The following is a 27,624-nucleotide window of genomic DNA, read 5'->3' on the forward strand; positions in this document are numbered from 1 at the left end:
GACTTCATTGGAATTGCAATGCGGGCATGATAAACTCTACATTGCACGAATAAGAGCATCGTGAACACATAAACCGCTCATTTTATGTCATTGTTTGAAATGACATGACGGTGAGCAAATGATGACAGTGTTTTTATTTTCGGCTGAACTATTCCTTTTATGCTTGACTTTTAAATGCCTCAACTGCAAAAATCGAATGTAAAAACAGCAGTTGTTTTTGTACACAGAAACAGCAGGCGCAGTATTTTGAGAACATAATGCATGCAATGAGACCCCAGCCGGAATATTTCGCAGTGGGATACTACGGACAAGGTTTCCCATCCTTCCTTAGGGTGAGTGAATTTTGCATTTTTTAATGGCTTTAATGAAACTGGAATGAGGGATAGGATTTTCAGACCATAACTTGGAGAGTTGTTCCTCTATTTGGTGCACAAATATCTAATTTTCTGTTGTTTATGCGGTGTGAAATCTGTCAACTATGGATTAAATGGTGACACAAACATGCTGGCAGTGTCGGCTCGATGTTTGGCATTTCAGCATCAAGCATTGCCAGTGGAAAACAGATATTTTGATTGCAGCTCTCCCCAAAGAGCTCTCTGAGTAATTGGGTTTTAACAAGAAAATAATACTTTTGTTTTCACAGTCAGGAGTTTGGAAACCCTGGCACTACACTTTTACAGATACAAGAGCCCCTTAGACGTCTTATAAAATGAAAGGCTCGCCGCAATTATTATTGGTTGTGCATGCATATCAAGCCATGGATATCACTCGAGTGGAGGAAGAAGCCAGTATATTCATAGCTAAAAGTTGCAGCAGATCATGTGGTCATTCATACAGTCTTTGTCAATTTTTACTCTAAGTACTCTGCCTGTTCCAAACAGAACAAAATGTTCATTTACCGTGGTAAAGAGTATGAGTGGCTGGAGGACTTTAGTTTGAAGCTGATGTCTCAGTTTCCCAATGCAGTGAAGATGACCAGCACATCGCCCCCTGGTGACAACATCTGTAACTCACCCGGACAACGTATCCTTGACTCTTAGTCCAGCCAAATTGTGTCGAATATTTAATTAATTTTTTTTTAATTTGAAATTATTTTTATTCATTTTATTTTAATGTTAAAATTAGCTTTTTTTTATTATTTATTTTTATTATACAAAAGTTTTCTGGTCAGAATTTTTTTAAGAGATTAATGATTTTATTCAGAAAGGATGCATTAAATTGATTAAAAGTGACAGTAAAGACTTTTATCATAAAATAAGATCATGCAGTTCTTTTGAACCCTCTATTCAATCTTGAATCTTGAAAAATGTATCACATTCAACATGGTTTTCTACAAAAATATGGACGAGCAAATCAGTATATTAGAATGATTTCTGAAGGATCATGTGGCACTGAAGACTGGAGTAATGATGTTGAAAATTTAGCTTTGCATCACAGGAATAAATCCCAATTTGAGGTATATTAAAACAGAAAATAGCTTATTTTTTGTATTTTTTTTAAATTGTAATATTTCGTAATATTACTGTTTTTATATTTTGATCAAATTAATGCAGCCTTGTTGAGCATAAAACGTTACATTAAATGTACTTTAGATTTACTGAAGATTTACATATATACAGTATGTAGATGTATGATAGAATATATAGATTAGTAGAACTTTTCTTTGAAAATTTGAATGTCATTGCATTGGATTAAAAAATATCAAAGCAAGTGGCCTTTATTTTAAAATATAATAGCACTTTAAAACAAAAAAATGCACAGCTACTTGCCTTTAGATTTTGTGCAGTGACATTCAAACTTTTTTGTTGTTACTCTTTTATAACCCCCTTTTCTGCAAACTATTTTAAGATCTAGAGATCCAAAATGTTTATACATCCAGTACTCATTAAAATACTTGCTTTGGTTGACCTACTGACCCCAAACGTGTGAATGGTAGTGTTTGTGCTTCAAATTAAAACAAGTACTGTGTCCGAATGCTTTTTGGGGCCAAATGACAGGAATATGAACAGTTTTCTACCCTTAATCAATTCTCTGCAGATATTCAGTGTTTTATGGTGAAGCCTGTCTTAAACTTACCTTCACAATTCAAGGACAAGGAACTTCCTGAACAAATCCTCAAGTATGAATTCACACACTTGTCACCATTAAAATCTCTTCGAAATAAGGCTCTTGAGCTTCTGTTGTTTTCTCAGTTATTACAGGACAAACGAGGTGGAAAAGTTCCAATATTCAAGACCATTCAGGAAAGGAGAAAAAGATCCTGACAATGAGTTTGCTGTGAGTTATGATTTATATTGTAGGTGTTTTCGCATACAGGCATGAAAACATTGAACAAATATTGAAGTGCAGTGGTTGACCCTGATGAGGAAGATGAGGATAATTAGGGTGCGTGAAAAAGCAGATTTCAGATTAAACTTGGCTGATGTTTTTCTTATGGCATTGTTGAAATTATATACATATTTTGGCACGTCTCAGTCAAAACTGTTAAGCGAGCTTCAGTTTGAAGTGTCAGACTCAAACCTGTGAGAGAATGGTTGATGGTTTTCATTCATTTTTTGTGACCTGCAGGGATCCCAGTCAGGACAAACCTGAAATCTTCATTTGAAAAAATGGTTATTTCCAAATTTTAAAGAAATATTTCAAATGCATCACAGTGTTATTTGCGTTCAAACTGTGAAAAATAAAACTAAATCTTATCAATATCTTAATATCTGACACCATTGTGCCCTTGATCAAAGACGGGAAATACCAACTATTACTGTAATATCCTTTTAGTAACCACAGGCAAAGCAGTTGTTTAAAATGTTCAGTTTGTCACCTCCTGATAATAATAATAATGAATTTAATACCTAATAACTCTTTTAAAATAAAGTGGATGCTCGCTAACACTGAAGAATTGCCAATAAAATTGAATGTTGTTGTGATTCTGTGAAACATTTCACTAGCTTTCTACACAAGAGCCTGTAATTCATCCCTATATAATTATTCATAAATGGAGATGATTAACCTTCAGCTCTTGAAACCCCTCTGTGTAAATGCGGCTCTCTGTCTTTGACCTCACAGACTATGTGGATCGAAAGGACCACCTATATTACGGCGTACCGCTTCCCAGGAATCCTCAAGTGGTTTGAAGTGAAATCCATGTCTGTGGTGAGTTACTAAAACTTTTTTTTTTGTCAAATTTGTCTGAACAAAAATACTGATTTTAAAGATAACATGATATAAAAATGAATCCTATTCACTTTCTTCACAAATGTACTGTACCTTATTTTTCTCATTTCATTATTGCATGTCTTTGTAATATTTCATCGAATTGTAATGACTTTTTCTGCGTCTGCAATAATATTTCTGCTGATTTAATGATATATGCTCTTTATGTCTTTCTCATAAGTGTACACTTTTAAAAGTTTGGCATCTTTTTTTCTTATTACTATTGTTTTTTTTTATTAAAACTATTAGTAATAGTTATTTTTTATTAATTTCATTAAAGAATCCAAAAGAACAACATAAAATACAAAGTAATTACATTGTTTTATATACAGTATGTTACAGTTATCAGTTGAGGATACCAGTAGAGTATTTCAGTTTATATCAATAGAGTATAATTTTGCATTATTGACACACTATTTTCCTATTTAATACTGTAAAGCTGCTTTGACACAATCTGTATTGTTAAAAGTGCTATATAAATAAGTGACTTGACTTGACTATGTAATAATATTTAATATGGTAAAATGTTTAGCAAGGCTGCACTACTCATATTTTGCACATTGTTAAAGTTATTACAATATAAACTGTCTAAAGTTGTTACTGCACAAAGCACAGTAAACTATTTCTATAAAATATTGCACTACTGTTATTTTGCATAGAATACATTGTTCTATCAATACTTGCACACACTCATCCAGCTGTATTTATTTATTTATTACCACTGTTCTCACGTCTCTGCTGTTCATAATGTGTATATATATAATCCCACATTGCTCTGTTCATAATGTACATACAATCCCTACATTGCATTCCTATTTATATTCTGTATATACTCTGCTCAATACTGTATATAGCAATTCCACTGTACATTCTGTAAATCATATCTTCATTTACTCTGCACTTATATGTATATAAAACACTATATTCTTGCACTTCTGGTTAGATGCTAACTGTATTTCATTAGCTCTGTACTTGTACTCTGCATAAATGACAATAAAGTTGAATCTAATCTAATCTAATTTAATCAAACATACAAAAAACAGTAATATTGTTAACTATTATTACCTGACTGTTTGCTATTTGAATATATTTTAAAATGTAATGTATTCCTGTGACGCAAAGCTGAATTTTTAGCATCATTACTCCAGTCTTCAGTGTCATATGATCCTTCGGAAATCATTCTCATATGATGATTTGCTGCTCATGAAACACAATCAATCAATCAATCAATCAGATTAATCAAAATTTATATACTGTGTAAAGCATTACAATAATCAAGATCATTTTCACCAGATCACTGAAAGATGAGACAGATTTGAGTTGTGATATTTTGCAGCTGAAAGAAAATATTCTTGAATTAATTTGTCTGTCAAAAATAAAACCCAAATTCTTAACATAAGTATGCAAATTGGATGAGAGAGAACCAAGACTTGTTTTTTGTTGTTGTTGCATAGTTACTAGGACCAAATATAATAATTCCTGTCTTTTTCTCATTTAACTAAAGAAAGTGTTCATCCAGCATTTTACATCTTTTAGATATTCAAAGAGTGATTTAACACATGTATCATCTCCAGACTTTATTGGCAAATACATCTGGGTGTCGCCAGCATAAAAGTGGTATGATATACTATATTTCTTAAAAATAGGACCAAGAGGAAGCATATGTAATGAAAATAACACTGGTACCAATATAGAACCTTGAGGGACCCCATAGGCAATAGAAACTACTGATGAAGAAAAGTTTCCAATTTTAACAGAAAAGGATTTATTTTTAAGAGGCAAACCAACTTAGGCAGTTCCTTGGATGCCCAAATGACACTTTAAACGTTCAATAGGATAGTATGGTCAATCGTATCAAATGCTGAGCTAAGATCCAGCAGAACTAAGGCAACATTGCTAACAGAATCAGTTTTTAATAAAAGGTCATTAGCTACTCTAACGAGCTGATTCAAGTGTTTTCTAAACTTTTAGATACGATCAGTACCTTAGATATTGGCTGAAAATGATTTAGATTTTCAGGATGTAGACCAGGCTTTTTAAGAAGGGTCTGGACAAACAGATGCTTAAAGGGGTCATCGGATGTCAAATTCACTTTACAAGTGTGTGTACACATCCATCCTATAATGATAAAAATCCACCCAGTGTTTTTTTTTTTTTTAAATCCCTATTTTAAAATCCCTTTTCTCAAATCAGGCTGTTCTGAGGTTCTTGTCAGAATGGCGTAGTCCTGTACAGGCCCCTCCCACGATAGTTGATTGACAAGACCGTCTTACCTTAGACCCGCCCTGAGTGAGCTGTAAACAGTCCGACCGCCATTGTATCGACTCCGGTGCGGAAGACAAGATATCTCTGATTAAGCGATTGAGGTGTTTTGTTGTTGGATATAATAATAAATATAGCAGTCATCATTTACTCCCTACGTCTGAGCCACTGAAGACGCAGAGGATTAATATTACTTTCGCTTTGAAGTGAATGTGCCGATCCCCGATCTACATAAATGCATCTATGTTCGCCCGAATCATTCATGATCCAGCTTTATGTACAGAAGTGAGTATAAGGATTTTTATGAATCTTTGCAAATCGCCTTTCCTAATAATGGGCTAGTTAGCCAGTTTCGTGGCTAAAGTTTAGTATGCTCCATATATATATATACCTAGATGCCTCATTATCAACTGTTTCTATTGGCCGTGATACATAAGCCATCTGCCATTTTTGGAACAGTCTGTGAATCTTTGAGCGCATTGACTGTGTGCGTCTACAACAGCAAGTTATACGCTTGTATATCTTTGAATGTTCATTGATTATTATGGTGAATGCGAGATGGCTGACGCGTCAACGTATCTGGAGCGGTCGAATAGGGTATCTACACATATCTATGGTCTGCTCGTCACTCCGTGGAAGAGAGGGGCGGGGTCTGCAGAGCTCACTAGCATTTAAATCAACATGGACTAGATCAGCGTGCTGAAAACAGAGCTGATTTTCACAGGGTACAGAAGGTGGTTTTTACACTACCATTGAGAAATCTTAATCATAATATGTTATAGACTTTTCATTAAGACCCTAAAGAATGATATCAACTTGTGTAAAATGGGATATCAACTTGTGTAAAGAAACACAACCATTAGTCAGACTGCATTTATAATTGAAAGAGTCCTTTGTCCAATAGTATCTATAAACTTGACAAAGAGTTTTGGCGAAGAACATCAGTTGACGAGGAAGTAGCTTTTAAATGTAAAACAACATCCTTAATAAATGAGAGCAAAACTGGCTCACACTGAAGCAAATAAAAGTCTTTTGTAAAATTAGAAATGTTTTGCTGTTACTTTTGATCAGTTTAATGTACCTTTCATTCAAAAAACAGGCAGTCTATGATCACATTTTATAATCATAATCAGTCTAATGTTGTCAATCGTTTGTAGGAGGAGATCAGCCCTTTGGACAACGCCATAGAAACCATGGAGCTGGCCAATGAGAAGCTGAGTAATCTGGTGCAGCAGCAGGCGTGTGACCGCTCTCTTCCTGTGCACCCCCTCTCCATGATGCTCAATGGAATTGTGGACGCGGCTGTCATGGGTGGCTTTTCCAACTATGAGAAGGTTAGTGTAACAATTTATAAGCTCAAGAGGGAATTGTATATAAATTAATTATGATTAATTACAATTATTTATACTGGCTGACAGTAATAACTGTAGCAGAATTAAATTGCCATCAACTGATCTGCTGTCCAGCGAACATTCAGTGCAAGTTCATATCAACTTTAAGAAAGGATCATTTCTTGGCCACAGAAAACACTTTCTTAAGTATTAATACATTAGAGCATGTAGTAAGGGTCAAAATCGTAAAGGGACATTAATTTGCAAGGCAGAACCAGAAACTCATGTAATTTGTGCACACAACTTTTATTAACTAAACACTAACTAAGAGAGCTAATAAAGAGATCTGCTGAGGTCCGAGGATCCTTTGTTGAATGGAAAGTCAAGGCCGCAAGGCCTGGCACAAAACTTAGTGTTCTGAAGAGTTTTAGCTCACATCCTCTTAGGATCTAACAAAACCGCAGACTGCCAGGGCGTCACTTACGTGAGAGCTTTATCTGCTATAGATTTCACACTTCTGGGAGTCAAAGGGCCTATTGTGACTTGAACTCTTGAAGGGAAAGTTTACAAATCTCCATGCATGGTAATTTGCATATGAACCAGATTGGACGTTGATATACAAACTATTAACCTGTTAACCTTCACTGCCATTTGTGGCCTCGCAGGTGAAAATAACCTACCTAAATTAAAATGGTAACAGTTTGTGACAAAGTGTGCTTACACAAACAAATTAGGTATCTTTAGAAAGAAGAGACTCAGGGCTTTACTATCTATCATCCAGAGTTGATAATGCTCAAAAAGATAAAAAGTTATAGGCACTGACGTGCCTTGAAAAATATTTTTCCACACTGAATGTTTTTTTTTATTTCATATACAAATACATGAAATAAGTCCTGGAGCAATCCAGAAAAGTAATGGATCGAAAGCCATGTGTCTCATCAGTTCATATTTCAAATTTGAAGAAGATACCATGAAAAATGAGATTCCTGCAATATTTTTTCTGAAACTATTTATGGTCCCCCCACCCCCCTGTTTGAGGAAAAATAACCACCAAATGGATTGCAGAATTATACAAACTATTTTAGTCATTATACATGTTCCTGCATAGTTTTTCAACTATAAAACAATAGACAGATTTATTTGAGCACTAAAAAATACAAAAATAATTATTTGAGTAATAAAAAAGGAAAAAAAATAGAAAAAAAAAATGCTTTGTATATAGTATGTATACTGAAGTATTCTTCGTTATTCGTTATTACAATGATAAATATCACTGCCAGACGTGAAGTGATATTGCCAGACATGGTCATAGAGTCAGTAAACACACGCTGATGTGCTTCCATTCAGATTATAATCAAACAGATGGGCCATATAATCAATAATAGCTGATCAATGAATCACAATGATAGCCGTCATAGAGTCGCTAATAAACACGCTGATGTGCGTCCATACAGATTATAATCATGCAGACACGGCCACATTCCCCACACAATACACACACACATAAAAAATGTAGAAGAAAAAAAAAAAAACAGTTTTTTATGGATAAAGCAGATCGCTAAGTTATGCCCCGCTCAGATGACAGCGTGCGTCACAGAAGCGTCACTGCCGGCAGGAGGGAGCGCCAAATTCAAATAATCTATATTCCGCTTTTCTGAGACTTTTTTTTCCGTAGACGGTCTCATTATATTTGTAAGACCGTATTCTACAACATCGTTTTGTTTTTTTACCACCAAGACGCTGTTTTTGAGCGTAATTTATTCCATAACGGACGCGAACAATAACTCTCTGAAGAAATGAAACGTAAACAAAGGAATATTCATCCTTATTACAACGTTATTGTTTCGCTGGACTAAAAGTGCTCGCTGGGATGTTTTTCTGTGGACCCTTACCTCTCTAACTAAACTGGGATTTCAGCAGTGGACGCGTTTGTGGCTCGTTATTACAATGATAAAGGTACGTACGGCTTTTTTACTCTGCGTGTTTGGATGTGTACTGCTTACACAAATGTAGCAAATTTGTGCCACTCATTCCTTATAAGCTTTCCATCGAAAAACAGCGATCTGTCGTCGATGCTTGAGGCTTAGACCCTCAGAATGATATAAAGTTTGTCAAGATTAACTTTGTCCCGTTTCATTTATTCTATTAGAAAACAATGACACATGCAAACAAAGATCGTTCAGTGCGAGGTCGCTCTGGTGCAGGCTAACAGGTTAAAGATTCTTAGAACACTTATATGTTGCATGGTATTGACATATAATATACACTCTCAATTAGATCATCCAAAGACGAACTGATAGAGACCAAACATGATATACATGAGGTAATATTAACTAGTGTTCTATCATAATCATGCATAAAACAGGATACAATATGCAAAAACATATACAAGAACAGTAATAATATACACAATGACCTGAAGATATTCCTGAAAGGTTTTTCTATGAATTAATTGGAGAAGAATCCATGTCTCTTTCCTAAGGGGAAAAGAAGTGAGTTCCCGCATTCCTTTGAGCAATAAAACAAGTGTTATCAGATGGATTGCCATGGAACCAGAGGCCTGTTCTGCCGCCTTAGGTGTTAGATGCATTTCGGGGTGGGGGGTCCACAGACCCTCACAGTTGGCCTTTTGGTTAGGTGAGGGGGCATAAGAGATTATTTGTTAAATATAACAAATAGTTGTCTGATTGGTCCAAATGTTACATTAGTCTTTCTCCTCTTCTGCTGCTTCTATAAATTTTTAACCAAAAGAAAACAAGCCCAAATCAAGCTATCCACCTGATAATACTGGCTGAATCAGTCAGATGTGCTCCACAGTTGCTCTGTACCTTTTCTCCTGGTCAGATATGAAAAATTGATGTGTGCCTCGAGGATTTAGGTCTGCTGGAGCACTGGCTGATATTAATTGAAATTTTTGTTTCGCCCCTCAGGCGTTTTTCACAGAGGCCTACATGAAGAAGAACCCCGACCACCTGGAACGCATTGAAGTCTTAAAACACCTGATCGCATTGCAGGTGACACTTCTGCAGATGTGTATTGTTTAAAGCTTCACACAATGCACAATAGAGTATATACACAGAGGTGTGGGAGATAGGACTAAAATGTTATACTATGGTAGCTGTGTGTATCAAAATAGATTAGTGAAAAATGGCTTATACACTATTGTTCAAATGTTTGTGATCAGTAAGATTTTTTTTATGTTTTGGAAACAAGTCCCATATTTCATAAAAAATACCAGAAAATCTGTAATATTGTGAAATATTATTGCAGCTTGAAATGTTTTTTTTTTTAATTTGAATATATTTTAAAGTGTAATTTATTCCTGTGATATAAAGCTGAATTTTCAGCATCATTACTCCAGTCTTTAGTGTTTGATTCTTATCATTCTAATATGCTGATATGCTGCTGAAGAAACATTTCTTATTATTATCAGTGTTGAAAACAGTGTGTTGCTTAATATTAATGTAGAAACCGTGAGTCTTTGATGAATAGAAAGAATAAAAATAGCAATTAAATTTTATTTATTTTTTTCCTCATTTTGAAATCAGCTACTCTAAATGCATCAAAGTCTTATTCAATTGAGTGTTCAATTTTTAATTTTCAAAATGCTTTAATGTCTGTTTCCTCTCAGATCCCACTGCTTGATGAAGGGATCCGGATCCATGGAGAGAAATCCACGGAGCAGCTCAAACCCCTTCACAACAGACTTGTCACCTGCTTCCAGGACCTGCGTGCTAAAGTGGAGAAACTCTACGGTGTCATTACGCTAGTGAGTCTGACGGATTCGACTCTAAAGAAGGGATTTGTGAGAGACAGACAGAGGGTTTGCAGTTTCTGGGAGGAAATGTTTCAGATCTGAGGAAGGGATTCATATGGGATATTGTCTAACAATTTCTTTGAAGGAGTTTTGAAATCAGCTAAGACAATACAAGGTTCAGTTTCGTGAGACTGTAGACCGCATGAGGGAGGACAGATCTGCTTTGATGAAGTGACTGTTGTCTGTGTGTGTCAGGTTTTTGCTATATTTGCAGGTTTATTTGGTCCCTTCAAACATAGTAAAACCTACACTTTTTAGTCTCTTCTTTTCTTTGTGTATTCCACAAGTTTGGCCCCCAAAAGGAAAAACATCTTAAAGGTGAAGTACGCCATTGTTTTGATGTTAAAATGCTTTCTCCCATCCCCGGTTATATGCAGAGACAGCTACAAGCAGGTCTTATTAGATGGCACACAACTCATCCCTTAATTTGCCTAAAATGCAAGCATGAATTCATATTAAAATCAGACTTGTTGTGTAGAAGCATGCATACAATTTAGAAATTGTTACTCAAAGTAAAAAAAATATCACATACTTACACTACAGTTCAAAAGTTTAAAGTTAAGATTTTTAGAGTTTTCTGAAATATTTTCTTATGCTCACTTCATTAACTCACTGCACTGACTCATGACTTCATTTATGAAATTAAAAATCTAATAAAAACAGTAATATTGTGAAATATTATTACCATTTAAAATAACTGTCTTCCATTGTAAGGTATTTTAAAATGTAATTTATTCCTGTGATGCAAAGCTGAATTTTCAGCAGCCAGTCTTCAGTGTCACATGATCCTTCAGAGACTAGAAAGTTTAAAAGAACAGCATTTATTTGAAACAGAAATATTTAGTAACATTAAAAATGTTACTTTGCTAAATTACTGTATGTTTAGACCAATTGAATGCATCCTTGCTGAATAATCATTCTATTCTATTCTATTCTACTCTGCTCTTTTCTATTCTGTTCGTAAATACAGGCAAATTCACATTTATGAATGCTGAAAGTTCAAAGATATATTTTAGGTTTGAGTTGAATTACACTATAAGTCCACGCCAGGCCCATGATATAAAAAAAATAAAATGTGTTTGTGCTTGTGTATTTCCAGCCCTGCTCTCTGACAGAGAAGAAGAAGAGTCGCGTGGGGTCGATGGTGATGCCGTACATCATGTCCTCCACGCTCAGAAGGATGTCCACCATCTCAAACGCCTCCTCTGGACACTCCAGCGGCTCGGGCTCCTCTGACGGAAACTCCTCCAGACCTGCTTCCCAGGAGTCAGTATTCACTGCATCTTGTTTTCTCATTTCTAGAAATAAACTCCCTCATTTTCAACATGCAGTGAGGGCTAATTTGCTGCAGTACAGAGTTCCCATGGTCATGGAAAGGTCACGGAATGATTCAGTTTCCCATGTAATTACGCTTTCTGCTAGTGGACAAACATGACATTAATCCGTTTAACCTCCGTGTTTAATTGGCTCTTGTAGGTGCTGGATAAGTGGATTCTTGTTAAACAAGTCTTAATTTACCATTTAGAGTTAATTACCATTAACTCCCCAATAATTTAGATTAAAAAAAAACTAAACTCAGCTCTGAAAATAGAGTAAATGACAACCTTAACCAGTTTTCACTGATCAGCCTGTTTTCTCTTGAGTATTTACAGATTAAATGATCTCAAATTAGTCATTCGTAACTGGTCAGAACACTTGCCTTTTTTCAGCAAAGTTATTATTGTGATTGAATGATGCCTAGTGGGAAAAAACAAGAGTGCAGTTTCCATTTTTCTTCCCCTCTCACCTTGCTTTGTTTGACGTCATCCTAGTATGTGCTTTGATTACTGAGAACATTTTCTTGGTATTTAATTCTTAATTTAGTATGACTAAATTCTTAATTGTTAATTAAGACATAATATAGTTTATGACATTTTCCCTTCCTGAGAGGAACAATTAGAAAATTATGAGGGAAAAATTAAGATAAACTAAAATTAAAAGAAAATAAAAGGGGAAATGAGGTATTTTGATTACAGCCTCTTTACAATATATGTTTATAACAACATATTATAATTATATATGATTGTGTGTATATATATATGTATTTATGTATGCATGTATGTATGTATAACGACGGCATTTTAGTGCCATGTTACAAAAAAATATAAAAAATTTCGAGAATAAAGTCAAAATATTACAAGAATTACAAGTCGAAATGTTTTGAGAATTTAAATAGAAGAAATTAAAGTTATAATATTTTGAGAGTATAGCCTATATTGCACATGTAAATGTCCCGGATTGAGAGCACCAGAAGTTGCCAGGCCACTGGAATTTATTTGAATATTGTTGCGATATGGCTAGGAACTATACTCTCATTCCAGCGTAATAATCAAGGAATTTTGGTGCCGTACCATGAGATATACTCTCGTAATGATATTACACAGCGCCTGAAAGTAGTCCCCAGCTAGGTAACTAGTTATGATATAGCTGGGGACTACTTTCAGGCGCTGTGTAATATAATTACGAGAGTATATCGGCCTAAAATCGCAGCTTTTCATTTTCCGTCGGTCTTAGTACACGATGTAACTACAGAAGGGCCAAGTTTTAAATAGGAAAAATATTGAAACACTTTGGTAATTTTTTAGCGTGATGCTAATGGTCTAATCCGATTTAATGATCTATGCTAAGCTAAGCTAAAAGTGTTACCGCTAGACCCGGAGATCGGCTGAATGGATTCATAACGGGATGTTTAACTCTAGGGGAGTTGTAAAATGAGCCTATTTCCAAAAAAAGTTCCTTTAACATCAGCTCACAAACCCAATCGACATTCCTTTGGGGGGGCACTGGGATTATTAGCAGAAATCATACCATGTATTATACTTGTGGGGACAATATGCTTGGAAATAATATTCCAGGTTTTCCATTGCATTCATTATTTGTAGTGCGCCAGCCACCCAGTAGCAATATGCTTTGTGCTTTTGGTACTTTTAATATAAAACAAAGTCTCCACTTTCAAAATCAGTTTTATAGCAAGATTTTTTTCAAGATCTTTAATGTGGCGTGACAGATCGCTGTATTTATGTGATTCAATTTATTAAATTAGCCTATACTGTTTTCTTTGTGAAAATTCCACAACCTACTCTGCAAAAACATCTGTGGCATCCAAACTTTCATTCCTCACGTGTAGCCTATTTAATTAAACGGCAATAAAACCTTCTAAAGGTTGAAGTGGTCTCCAACTCGTTAACATAAGTTATATTGTTGTCTTTTTTGAGGAAGGCTATAATGTTAAGTGACTATTCACAAGCTGTTTTATTCATGGTATAACGCAGTAAATAATTGGACATGATATTTAATGTCTTCCATTCATTATTTGTAGAGCGCCAGCCACCTAGTAGGCTAATTGCAATTATGATTTTGTGCATTGTTGCTTTTAATATAACACAGCTCATTCAAATTCTGTCAGTTTTATCACAAAATAAAAATTATAAATGTTTTTCCTCTTTATTTCAGGTTTATAGCAAGATATAAAAGTGAAGGAACATCAGAAGGCGTGAAAAAAACAGTATAGCCTAATCTATAATGAAAATAATGTCTCGTAATCGGAAAGAGGATTGACTCACATGCCTCTTAAACTGAAGTGAATAAAGGATTTTAATGCACTTCCACTTTAATGCTTCTTTGCCTCCACGTCGTGCATTAAAATCCTTTAATGCACGGCTAGCCTTTTATTATCCCTTACGTGTTTTACATTCAGCCAAAATTAATATCAGTCATATTTGTTATCAGAAATTAACAACATAATTAACAAATGTGAAATGAATTACATTGTGACAGATTTATAAAGCAACCAGTGGTAAAATATTGTGCTCAGACAGTTACAGACTGACATAATTGGAGAGTTTTAGAATAAACTTGTGTCCTTGAGAAGAGTTTAGAAAATCTTATTGTTTCTTTCTTTGCATGTTAAAATTTCAGGATTAAAATTGAAGCAATGGCAACAATGGTTTGTGCTTTTCTATTGTGGCTTTTATACTAGAAGCAGTTGTATTCAGTGCATTTCTCTTTTAATTGTAATGTTTCCAATTATGTTTGAAAAAGCTCTTTTGTTCACTGACCTTCCTTTTATATCAGTGCATCTTATGTTGACATTCACATTTCTATTGTTAACAGATGTGTTCTTATCAAAATGCCAATCAAGTGTGTATATCATATAAATAAGTAGCAATAACCAAGACAGCTGAGAGAATAAGACACAGATCTCAAGAATCTATCAAGAATAATTTGATGCAAATTGAAGTTTTATATGCGGTTGCTATTTGGAGGTTTCCACTTCTGTGTCTTTCAACCCACAGGTGGCTTGCTTTATAATTTTTATCACATTAAACTGAGATAGGAAAAAATATTTTAAGATTAAAAAAAATGAGCACCTCACCTTAAAGCAAATGTGTTGCTAGAGCAGATTACTAAACTAATACACAACCAGTATGTTGTCTTAAAAAAGTGTAATACATGGACGACATGCTCAGAGGATTTGTATAGGTGTGCAAAAGGTTTTCATCTGATTGTCTCTTCTTCTATCAGTTCGCTGCTCTCCCGCGTGAGCGACAGCAGGGGTTCGGTTCTGTCTCGCTCGGAGGAAGATAATCGGATAAGTAAGAAGAACAGGAAAGAATGGAGCATGAGCAAGTCTCAGGTCTTACTGGAGCGACCTGGTGACGAGGTGCCTTTGTATTTATTTCCTCTGTTCATGGCTGTCAGTGAGCTGTTCACTTCTCTGATTTTGACATCTGTTTGATGTTGATTGGTAGGGGTGGAACGGTTCAACTTTTTCACGGTTCGGGTTGTATCATGGTTTTAGGGTCACGGTTTGGGTACGGTTCGGTATGTTTAGGGAAACACTATACTGTCAAATAACAATAAAGAAAATAAGAATAATCTATCTAACTATGAGCAACAGCACAAATAAAGATACAAATAAAATAATCAGTGATTTTCAGTTTTCTTTTAGGTAGGTCTATAAGCATTAGTTTTTAGGTACAGAAATTGAATAAAGTAATCAAATGTAAAACAGCATTGCATCCTCTGGCTCTTAAATGTTTAAACTGGCAAAGCTTACATGACTTTAATTTAAACACCGATATCAACGTGTGCTGTTCATGTCTCACCTGTGCGCGCGCTATCAGCACCGCGTATGAGAAGCATACGGCACTCGCATTGAACAAGAGTGAATGGTTTGTCCCAATTTTTTTTTGTTTTTGTTTTTCTTATTGCTGTTATTGTAATGTATTGGGAGGCCAGAATGCGCATCCATTAACAGAAACATACATTAGCCGAACCCTGTTTGTTTTACGTGTTATTTATAACAAACCATATTACAGATTTAAGTTGAATCGCGGTCCTAGCGCGTGCCGAACCATGTGTTTTTTCTGCGAACCGTGCCACCCCTATTGATTGGTGTGAGTGGAATAAATCGTTGGAAAGAACAAATTTAAAGTGGACTAATTTAATATTTGGAGATATGATTCATTTAATTTTATATGCCGTCTGTGTGGTGGCAGATTCCTCCAGAGAAGCAGCCGAGGCCTAAAAGTCTGACGATAGGAGACCGGAGGCTCACGCTGTCGCTGTTTCATGGAGAATCATCCAGTTTACACCACCCTCTCAGCCCTCTGCCTGCCTCACCACACACACCACGCAGCTCCAGTGAGTGCACAACCACACATCCGACACGAACCCAGATGAATGTTTTTTTTCTTGACATGAGTTATGCTTTTTCTTTGCCATGGTGCATGAATATGGTAATGCTGCCATCACTGTACCATGGTACCACTGCAGTACTTATTCTTTAAAATAAATAGTTTTCTGTACACGCTGCCATTTAAATAGTTTGGGGTCGGTTTTTGAAAGAAGTCTCTTCTGCTCACCAAGGCTGCATTTATTTGATCAAAAATACAGTAAAAATAGTCAAATTGGGAAATATTAAATGTTTTTTTTATTTTAATATGCAGTGGGGAAAAAATTATTTGATCCCCTGCTGATTTGTACCCACTGACAAAGAAATGATCAGTCTATAATTTTAATGGTAGGTTTATTTGAACAGTGAGAGACAGAATAGCAACAAAAAAATCCAGAAAAACGCATTTCAATTTTTTTCTAAATTTTGCAGTATATTGAGTATTATATTATAAGACGTAGAATCTGTGATTCCTAAGTACAGTATCCACACCGGTGCGGTGACTAACAGCCACACATACTCCTCAACAGAGGTGGGTAGAGTACCCAAAAACTGTACTCAAGTAAAAGTAAAAGTACTTCTAGAAATATTTACTCAAGTAAAAGTAAAAGTAATCGTCTGAATAGTTACTTGAGTAAGAGTAAAAAAGTATCGGATAAAAAAAAACTACTCAAGTAGTTAGTTACTAGTTACTTTGGATCATATAGGTACTGAATATAGTCTATTTTTATTTAAATATATAGATAAATTTATGTAATGTGTATGTGTATACACACACACACACAGCCGTTCAAAAAAAAAAATATATATATATATATATTTTTTTTTTTTCTTTTTTTTTTAATGTAATTTATTTCAGTGATGCAAATCAGAATTTTCATCAGCCTTTACCCCAGTCTTCAGAGTCACATAATCCTTCAGAAATCATGTTGATTTATTATCAGTGCTGCTCTTTTTAGCTTTCTATTCATCAAAGAATACTGAACAAAATATCACAGGTTCCAAAAAATATTAAGCAGCAAAACTGTTTCCAACACTGGTAATAAATCGATATATTATAATGATTTCTGAAGGATCATATGACTCCGAAAACTGGAGTAACAGCTGATGCAAATTCTGATTTGCATCACTGAATTAAATTATATTTTAAATTAAATTAATTATGTATTATCCTATAACCTCTGAAAACGCCTCACATGACTGCTCTGAACATAACGAAACAAATGCATATTGACGGATCTTCTGTTCTGCAAAATGTAAACAAATGTAGCCTATATTTTTGCAAGCGTAAATATTGTAAAAATATGAATATTAATTGTGTCTAGAACAGGCAGCGCGCCGCTGCACAGAGCTAACGCGGCTTCCGCGGATTTTCATTTCATACTCTGTGACAGCTTATTTAATGTATAAATGATACATTGTATTTAATGTAAGGTACATGTACAACAAACTGGTAATGTCTTAGTGGTATTGTGGCCTATACCTGCGGAACAGTAAACAGCACACGCGGTGTTCATCTAATAAAAGATCTTCATATAGCTCTAGCAAACAAGCCTTTGCAGATTTGCTTTCAACTAATTCGACTTTTCGACTGTAGATCCAAAGCCACGTCTTCGGCGCTCTTGATGTTCTTAAACTCTCTGTTATCTGAGAACCGCTTCAGAGACTCAGCGCGTGCGGCAGGGAACTGAACGAATCATTCAAACTGATTCGCGAACTGATTCACTGGTTTGCCAACTGGTTTGATAAATCCTTTAAACAGAATCGACTCAAAAGAATGAATCATTCGCGAATGGGCATCGTTCATTGCCCAGAGAAAAGTAGACGGCGCGTTTGGAATAAACTTAAGCATTTTTAACTTGTATTGCATTAAGATACAGTAACGAGAGGAGAGTCGCCCACAGTAACGAAGTAAAAGTACCGTTTTTTCTCTAAAAATATACTTGAGTAAGAGTAAAAGTACCCATTTTAAAATATACTCTAAAAGTATTAGTTACCCAAAAAATGTACTCAAGTAAATGTAACGAAGTAAATGTAACTCGTTACTACCCACCTCTGCTCCTCAAAACATTAGATTCATCCACGCTGAGGAGCCGTGCCGGTGCACAACCCACGTAATGAAGATAATTCCTCAAGTAACTGCAATTGCAGGCTTACAAACAGAGATGGCGACAAAGAGGCAAAACTTACGGACTGCAGCTTTAACATTAAATTCTATATTTTTATCAATTATTAAAAATGAAAAGTTTTTGTCATCACCTTTATAGCACTTTGTGCAAAACAGATTGTTTCAAAGCAGCTTTACAGTACGACAGAATTAATGATGCTGTTAATGAAACTTCATCAAACATGAGACTAATTCTGTTGTAAAGCAGCTCTAAAAGACCGTAGTGTCATTATTTAGCTCAAGTCAGTTCAGAGCTGATTCAGTTCAGTTTTAAACAAATGGAAATTCCTACAAATATTTAAGGATATATATACACAGTAATATAAATAAATACACAAAACATAATCGACACTGATTATGCATGCAGCACATCTGTATAAACATATCCTGTATACTGTATAACGGACCTCGTATTGATCTTTATAATCACGGTCCAATAGGTTACACGTGTCTGCCGAGCGAGAGTGACTTCCGCACACTGGACATCACGAGCACGCCTCCACCAATGCCACCCAAAAAACACCCTCACGAGAGCGAGAGCATCTATAACTCCACCTCTGAAGTAAGACACGGCAAGCACAGTCTACACTAGGAAAACAGTTCAAATATTAGCAGTGAATTTACACTTTCCATTGTGCTTTCATCTGTATTTTGATCTAAAATGCTTTTCCTCTTTTATTTCACCCGTAGTTTACGCCTCCTTTACCGACGAAAGTTGAAAACAAGCCTCCACCGCCGCCACCCAAAACACGCAAGTCCATGTTTCCCACCTATGAGAGCAATCCACAATAAAGACTCTCCGGTTCCCCTGAATCCAGATGCAGACGCCTGTGGTACCATGGCTCAGATAAGAAGTGTGAAAAACACTTCTGAATGGTACTTGTTCCTCTTTTTAAAAATTCAGAGCTAGAGATTATTTGTCGTGATTGTCTGGGATTTCTGATTAAACCGGTTTGTAATTCATTTTTGGTAGCAAACAGCAGTTTCATCCTGATAAAGCATTATTTTTTTTATTTGGAAATGGACCTCTAGTGTGTATTTATTCAGAACTGCTGGGCAGGAACGTGACCAAAGGTTGGTTATTTGGTTTGTTGAATTTTAAAATCAGCCTCACATCCACTGGATTACAGTAGTTTATCTCGACCTGTGTCTGTGCCTTATAAATAGAGATATTTAAAGTTAATGAAGTTCTGTGCACATATTCACTTTGCACATTGCTCATAATTGTCAGGTTGCGCATTCATGCAATTAAAACGTTTGTAGTTGAACCTCTTTCACCCGCAGCACAGTTTGTGTTACTTTCCCCCTTAAGCAAGAAAAGATTCTTGATGTGGTTGTGGTTTTTCCACGCTAGAGAGCTACATTTGTATAAAAAATCCCAAACATTTAAAAAGCTTGTGAACTAAATTTAATTGTAGAGAAATGCAGAAGATGCTGTAAAAAATGGGAGCTTTATGAAATTATTTAAAATGTCTAGTATTATTTTTGTCATGATTGCAAAAAAGCAGCTACATATTGTGTCAACACTTAAAGGAATAGTTGACTCCAAAATAAAAATTTGCTGAAAATATATTCTCATTCAGGCCATCCAAGAAGTAGATGAGTTTTTCTTCTTCAGAACAAATTTAGAGAAATGTAGCATTGCATCACTTGCTCACCAATGGATCCTCTGCAGTGAATGGGTGCCGTCAGAATGAGAGTCTAAACAGCTGATAAAAACATCACAATAATCCACACCACTCCAGTCCATCTTTTAACTAATTATACATAAAACAAATACATCTTTAAATTTCCTCCAGTGGAAAAAGTCTGTGCCCTGTTGTCTTTTCACATCAAAATGCGTCCACATATTTGTTTAGAACTATTACGGACTGTATTAACTTGTAAATGGTGCTTGATGTGTGCATATTTCTCTCCTGATTCAGGCTAGATGACTTTTTCACTGGAGAAAGTGATATTATGTAATATGGACTTTTAGATGGAAGTTTGAAGTTAAAACGTGTTAATGATGGATTTGTTTCTTATAAACACACAGATATTTACTTCACAAGACATTAACTGATGGACTGGAGTGGTGTGGGTTACTTGGATTATTGTGATGTTTTTATCAGCTCTCATTCTGACGGCACCCATTCACTGCAGTGGTTCCATTGGTGAGCAAGTGATGGAATGCTACATTTCTCCAAATCTGATGAAGAAACAAACTCTTGGATGACCTGAGGGTGAGTAAATGGCTAGCACGTTTATCTATTATTCCTTTAAATCTCACCTAGGTACAGTGTGGTACTTTATGGATTGGTACATTTTACTTTTGAACAACATATATAGCTTAGTGAAACATTCTAGGAAGGTTTTAGGGCTTGCTTGTTCATTTACCTCAAGTCAAAATATCACACTTAAGTAGTACATGCACTGTATTTTTTGCTCATTAAGTTTTTTTTTATTTCTTTATAAGATCAAGATGTTTAGATTTTTTATTTTTTTTTTATTCAAAATTTGTCTTCATTCATCATGATAGAATGCAACTGCAATTTTGGATGTTTTAATTTATTCATATATCAGAATAGCAGGATCATTCTTAAAAGTTCACTGGTTAAAAACTACACTGGGTCTGTCAGCATTAATGTTTCTGAGTTCTTATAATAAGGTAATTTTCATAAAGATTGCATAGTTTTGTACTTTAAGAAAGTGTGTTTTGCAAATATGGTCATATTTAATTGATGTGCACATGGAAAAATCAATTTCTGCATGAAATATTTTGTACATTCTGTATTAAATCGCACAATTATCAGAACAAATGTGATAGAAATTTCAGAAAATTCCAGGGGGAACCAGAACAATGTTTTTTAAAGGGACTGTAAATGTAAATATAGAATTTTTCTTTACATAAAGCATTATTTAAACTTGAAACTGTAATTTAAATAAGATTTGAATGAATGAAAGTGTTTTTTTATTTTAATTTGTTTTAATTCTGAACAAAAACCAAGGGTATTCTGGCCTATGTGGATCATTTCAACACCCGAACACTTTTTTTAAGTATAGTAAATGCATGTGTTTTTAAAGTAATTGTATTTTTTTTAGTCAAAGTGGACCGCTTTTGCCACCTGCCAGCAGAAACCCATGAATACCAATGGAAAACAACCAATCCTAACTGTTGTTTGAGAATTTGTACACTCCAGTTTGAATAAAAGTGCCCAAAGAACTTTTGAATCAAACTGTTTACTAGTTTTTCCACTTAAGCAGTTTGAGTTAAGTCAAATTACACCGTGTAAATAAATAATTTCTTTTCAAACCTGACAGTGTTGAGTAACTTGTCACAGTGATCTCATTTAAATGATGTTCTTCTTGAGTCATCTGGACCCTTGGTAATAACTGGTCATCTCCTGGGTTTACGATACCCCAGGATGACATTATACTCTTGACATCTGTTCTCTCTCAGTGGGCAGAAGTGGAGGAGGTGGGAGAGAGTCGACGCAGAAGCAGATCAAAGCTCTTTGCCGTCCCTCAGGTTTGAGATTACAGACTGAATAATCTTGCCTGTGAAGGTGTAGCTCTTTTTTTATTTTTTTGACATGGCACACAAAGTCAAGTATCCTCTAGCCCGGCATTCGTTCCTGGAAATTGTTTATGTGGCATTTAAATCCACATTTCAGTTTTCTTTACATTGGAATTTTGGATGCTGACAATATGATTTGCTGTTGTTAGTTTTTTTTTTTGACGCCTGACTGGAATAGAGCATAATGCATACCGTATGCGCTATCCTCTTCTCCACAGATCTCCTGCTGGAAAGTGATTGAATGTCATAGTCTCTGTAAAATGCCTGTAAAATGATTGACTGCTAAATAGCCTTTAATCTTACATGCCACTGATGGATATCTCCATGGCAACACCGCTTTAAACTTACCTTCAGAACTGGAGATCCTCAGTTCAACCAAGACTGAGAAAAAAAATAGACATTAACCCGACCATCATGTATTTATATCTTTAGCTTGATAAATGCTTTAATCAATTGCTTTTCTGTTAAAGAAATCAAATCAGTGAATGAAAAATGGCTTTCTTTCCATAGGCTACTGTATGCTTTTGTGAAATGTTTAGCAGGTTTTCAGAAGGCTCAAGCTTTTTTCAAAATTAATTAAAAGTGCCACTCTCAACTATTATCAACAACAAAATTGTGGTCAGTAAAACAAAATGTATTTGAATTATAATAAATGAGACAACGTGTAAAAACGGGATGCTCAAAGATAGAAAATTCCATCCAAAATACATGTTATGTATCTGTCAAGCTGCCTTTACACTTTACATCTTCAACAATGTCATTATTTTTCTTCTTCTTCTTCTGTCAGAGGTTTTTTATTGGGCATATATGGTTTGATTTCCAGGCTCTGTTTTCTGAGGTACTTGAGTTTCTTTTGATCTTTCCTCTCTGTATCATTTCTCTCTGCATCAGGAACTGTTTTGTCTGCTGGCTCCACATTGCTATTTTTTATATTTATATTTACTCCATACCGTTCAACATTTGGAGGTCAGGTTTTTTTTTCATATATAATAGAAATTAATATTTATTATGCATTGATAAATATTGATCAAAAGCAAATCAGGCTAGATTACTAATCAGCATACATGTATTTGTGACCCTGGACCTGGTCTTAAGTGTCAAATTTTAATTATCTGAATAAATAAGCTTTCCATTGATGTATGGTTTGTTAGGATCGGACAATATTTGGCCGAGATACAACTATTTGAAAATCTGGAATCTGAGGGGGCAAAAACATCAAAATATTGAGAAAATCACCTTTAAAGTTGTCCAAATGAAGTTCTTAGCAATGCATATTACTAATCAAAAATTAAGTTTTGATATATTTACAGTAAGAAATTTACAAAATATCTTCATGGAACATGATCTTTACTTAATGTCCTAATGATTTTTGCCATAAAAGAAAAATTGATAATTTTGACCCATACAATGTATTTTTGGGTATTGCTACAAATATACCCCAGAGACTTAAGACTGCTTTTGTGCTCCAGGGTCACATATATGATTTCTGAAGGATCATGTGACACTGCTGAAAATTCAGCTTTGATCACAGGAATAAATTACATTTGAAAATATATTCAAATTGTAAACACTTATTTTAAATTATAATAATGTTTATCGATATTACTACTTTATATTTTTGATCAAATAAATGAAAATGGTGATCAATAGAATGTATAAAGATTAGCTTCTGTTTGAAAGTATTTAAACACTTGAGCCACACTTAAAATATCTGAATGCCAATGCATTGGATGGAAAAACAATCAAAGTGACCTTTATTTTAAAGAATAATAACACTTTTAAAGCAAAACATTTCACATGTTTAGTTGTCTCTTGCTGTTATTTAATGCGGTGACATTCAAACGTTTCAATTGTTTTCTGAACATTTAAAGAATCAAAGCTCCGAAATGATGCAGTGAAGTTTTTGCATCCAGTACTCATTAAACTGCTTGCTTTGGTTGTAACGAATGTAATAATTATGAACCCGCTTGAAAAATAATTTCTTTATGAATGAGGAAAGCGAAACTGTCCTGAGCAGAAAACATGTAATGCTCAGTACAAATTTGTAACTCTTTTACGACACCCTCAGATACTAGCCTGGAAAGGAAACGCTGATGAAAAGTCTTTCATTAATGTTTCTATACATAACGCGCCTCATGAATGAGTCTGTCAAACTCCTGTAAGAAGCACTGCGGTGCTTTATGCAAACATGTGCTGAAAGGTTTTGTATCTCTTTTTAATAAATAAAAAAAAGTCATGTTTTTTGATGAACGGCACGCATACGCTTGCACAAAAGATGTTGCAGCATCTTTCAGCACACAGAGTTACTTTACACAAAAGGCAAGGAACGAATGTTTTTTTTATACTTTATTCATGTCAACCATTGACAAGTTGCGTTAACATGAACCTTTAAGGACTAGTAGAGCAGAATGATTGTGCAAACTTTCATAACACAATGTGCAATAACATCTAATGCTCAGCTGAAAGAATATGAGTTATAAAATCATCTCCGATAAAAAGAAATGTAAAACTGCATTCTGTCTGGAAAAATAGCTGCTTTATATCAATTCTATGAAGTAAAACTATTTTGAATTGAATAAATGCACATTTTTAATCAATGTATTTTAATTTTTAAGATCCATTTTAAGATTCGAATGTCCGATGCCGTGCAGATTTTGAAGACTTCTCACCGGGTCTATCTCAGGAAAACTAGCAAGAAGCTCCACAACTATATGATTTCTATCAAGCTCAGTGCCCATGGCTGTGCTCATGCGGTTCTGTTTTGACCTCCTCCACCTTCATGCTGCTCAAACGAGGGTACTCGTCTAAAAACAGGTTATAGGATGCGATCAGTTCCTTCCAGTAGCTTTTCTTCCCGTAGACCAGCACGAAGGCACTGACCGTGGTGTAGATGCTGGCGAAGAGAATGGTCAGGGCCAGTGTGTTCTTCTTCATCAGCACCACCGTCATCTGTGTGAAGATGTCCACGATCAGGAAGATCACGTACACCACCACCATACTGAGAGTCATCTATTTGACCCGCATCTCATGCCGAGCTTGGGCCCGTGGGCGCCGTTGGTGCTGGCCTTCATGTCCATCAGATGTTTGGCCAGGTGGTACGAGATGGAGATGCTGCATTTGACCATCACGATTCCCGGAACGATGTCGGAGATGATTACGTAGTAGAAGACGAGTGGACGAGTGCGGTGGTCTCAAAAAAGAAAAAGAGATCTCTTTAATACAGCACTGAATCTGCTATGTTTAGATATTTCTCCTGATAAAAAGAACCCAATGATCCAGAAAGAAATCGACTGTTTACCAAAAATATTCAAAATTATTTTCAGTAATTGAAATGAAGTAAAATAAAAATATTAGACGAGAACTAGAAATGTTACCTTGGAAACTTTGCAATAAAATACATTTTTAATAAAATATTTTTTTTTGAAAGAAAACAAAAACTGAAATGATAAATATAAAAATATATATAAATGAATAAATTCATATGAATGTAATCTGTAAACCTGTGTTATTGTTAACTGAAGCTAGTAAAATAAAGCAATAATAATAATAATAAACTTTAGATGAAACTCTGAAATGCAACTAACTGTAAATAAGTTTATGGTGAAATACTAAAATAGCTTTTATTAAAAAAAAAGAAAACAAAACAAAAATGACCAAAAATCCCTGATAATATAACAATAAAAGGTAAATATATATGTTATACACACACACATAAATTAATATGAACACATCCATGTTCTCTGTAAACCAGTGGTATTGTTAACAAAAGCTATTCAAATAAAATTTACATTAATTACATTTAATTCAAATTACATTTGAAAAACTCAACTCAAACATTTCTCATCAAAAAAGATCAAATTTGTTAGACATTTCACTTCTTTTCCAGCTGTTTGAAAACTACTGACACATTTCTTCAAAGAAATATTCGGAGAAACATGACACATCATGAATATGAGCGCATATGTTTTCCCTGTAAACAAACATACACTAAAAAGAGTTATAATTCCTTCAAAAAATTACATTTAAGTACCTTGTTTTGGAGGCCTTAAATATTTTCTCTCATCTTTACTGTGCTCAAGCTCCTCGTGCATTTAGGAGATAAAAATACCAGAAAATGATGTTCTGTCGTCATGGCAAAATGCATTTTTTAAGAAACAGTAAATGATAGGGAGAAAATTGAAGCTGAATTGCTATGGTTGGTGCTGAAAGCTCTTGACAATTTTATACCCCAGCTATGAAGCCAGATTTGAAGGATGATTTCATACGCTGACCATTACCATATTTAAAGCAGCATGTTTTATGGCACAGAAGCATGACTACTCATTTTAACCACCATCCAGACATTGTGGTTCATCTCAAATGGTAATCAGGGGGCCGGTGGGCTTGTCATTTAGTTTTTTTACACTCAGATGCACATCTATACAGGTGCACATGCACAAACACACGGTAGAATGCTGAAAAGTAATTTGCTTTCATGTTGGGAGACACAATTTTACATTCAGTGTAATTAGAGCATGATTAGAGCATTTATGCAATTCAGCAATTGGGCGTTAACCCATATGACAAAATATGTTTTTTTTTGTTTTTTTTTTACTGGCCAAAGCATATTTTTAAATCTGTTGTAAAAAGTGAAGCTCAATGAAATGTATTTTTGCAATTGAAAATATATTTCATATTTTAGAGTATGTTTTTTTCAAATAACGTGTTAGTCAACAAATACAGTTTTTACATTTTTTTTTTTTTGCAGATGTATTTTCTTAGACTGAAATATATGGATAATATATTTTATACATATAAATATATATATATATACATAAAATATATGTGCTTTTAAAATATATTTATATTTTTTATATATTTTCAAAAATTCAATTGGCAGAAAAATTTTTTTGCATAATTTTTTGAAACATAGAAAACATACTTTTTGAATGATCTATCTATTTGTCTGTATGTCTGTCTGTCTTGCTATTTTGCAGGATGGGTATTACGGACACAATTAAGAAAGGGAAAATATAAAAATTTGACCTCTTTCACACCTAAAATAAATGATTGCGTTAAATATTTCAGACTGATAGTATACAGATGAACATTTATTAGAGGTTGACCTTTTTAAACGTATTTTAACAGGGCTGTAGGCACATATTCAGGATTGGAAGGAAATAAACTGAGATTTTAATATGTATTCATCCTTGTTTCTATGCCATATGCTGAATGGAATCTGCTTAAACCTGCTGTTCTCATTATGAAATCATATCGTGTAATTATTCAGATGTGCCTAATGTAAATCGAAGCCAAATTTTGTGGCGGTCAAACTGCTTTGCCTGCACCCGTCCTTCCTGTGTTAATGCACCCTGGATGCCCAGAGGTTTTATTTGACTAGCACATCTACCACCGGAACACATTATGAGGAGATGGAGTCCTGAGAAAGACTGCACCTCATTCACAAGACAAATATAGCTCGCCTGACATTCACATGCATCATGCGCCTTAATTGGAATATGGCTGTTTAACATGCAGCAGATAACACGGCCAAAGCAAGCGTGTTGCTCTTGACGAACTTCTGTG

At 34.8% G+C, this 27,624-nt stretch overlaps 1 protein-coding gene and 1 pseudogene across 2 annotated transcripts in view; one reads left to right on the plus strand and one right to left on the minus strand.

Moving 5' to 3' along the window:
* LOC306848643 (dedicator of cytokinesis protein 5-like) overlaps positions 1 to 21,799 on the plus strand; it is a 66,159-nt gene extending 44,360 nt beyond the window's left edge. Inside the window, exons 39-51 of the mRNA XM_079383304.1 lie at positions 228 to 332; positions 882 to 1,023; positions 2,038 to 2,119; positions 2,193 to 2,277; positions 3,064 to 3,150; positions 6,630 to 6,806; positions 9,734 to 9,817; positions 10,435 to 10,572; positions 11,720 to 11,886; positions 15,184 to 15,322; positions 16,161 to 16,305; positions 18,944 to 19,065; positions 19,194 to 21,799. Of these exons, the coding sequence (XP_079239430.1) occupies positions 228 to 332; positions 882 to 1,023; positions 2,038 to 2,119; positions 2,193 to 2,277; positions 3,064 to 3,150; positions 6,630 to 6,806; positions 9,734 to 9,817; positions 10,435 to 10,572; positions 11,720 to 11,886; positions 15,184 to 15,322; positions 16,161 to 16,305; positions 18,944 to 19,065; positions 19,194 to 19,295 (1,575 nt within the window). The 3' untranslated portion in view covers positions 19,296 to 21,799. The remainder of the gene's footprint in view (positions 1 to 227; positions 333 to 881; positions 1,024 to 2,037; positions 2,120 to 2,192; positions 2,278 to 3,063; positions 3,151 to 6,629; positions 6,807 to 9,733; positions 9,818 to 10,434; positions 10,573 to 11,719; positions 11,887 to 15,183; positions 15,323 to 16,160; positions 16,306 to 18,943; positions 19,066 to 19,193) is intronic.
* A 2,987-nt stretch (positions 21,800 to 24,786) lies between these two features.
* On the minus strand, positions 24,787 to 26,150 carry LOC306848831 (annotated as a pseudogene). Its single transcript has 2 exons — positions 26,090 to 26,150; positions 24,787 to 25,249 (listed from the first exon to the last, which is right to left on the minus strand). The product of its transcript is annotated as an uncharacterized misc_RNA (transcript).
* Positions 26,151 to 27,624: the final 1,474 nt, after the last annotated feature.

Source organism: Barbus barbus (genome assembly GCF_936440315.1).
Source record: "Barbus barbus genome assembly, chromosome: 28".
NCBI classification, from domain to species: Eukaryota; Metazoa; Chordata; class Actinopteri; order Cypriniformes; family Cyprinidae; genus Barbus; species Barbus barbus.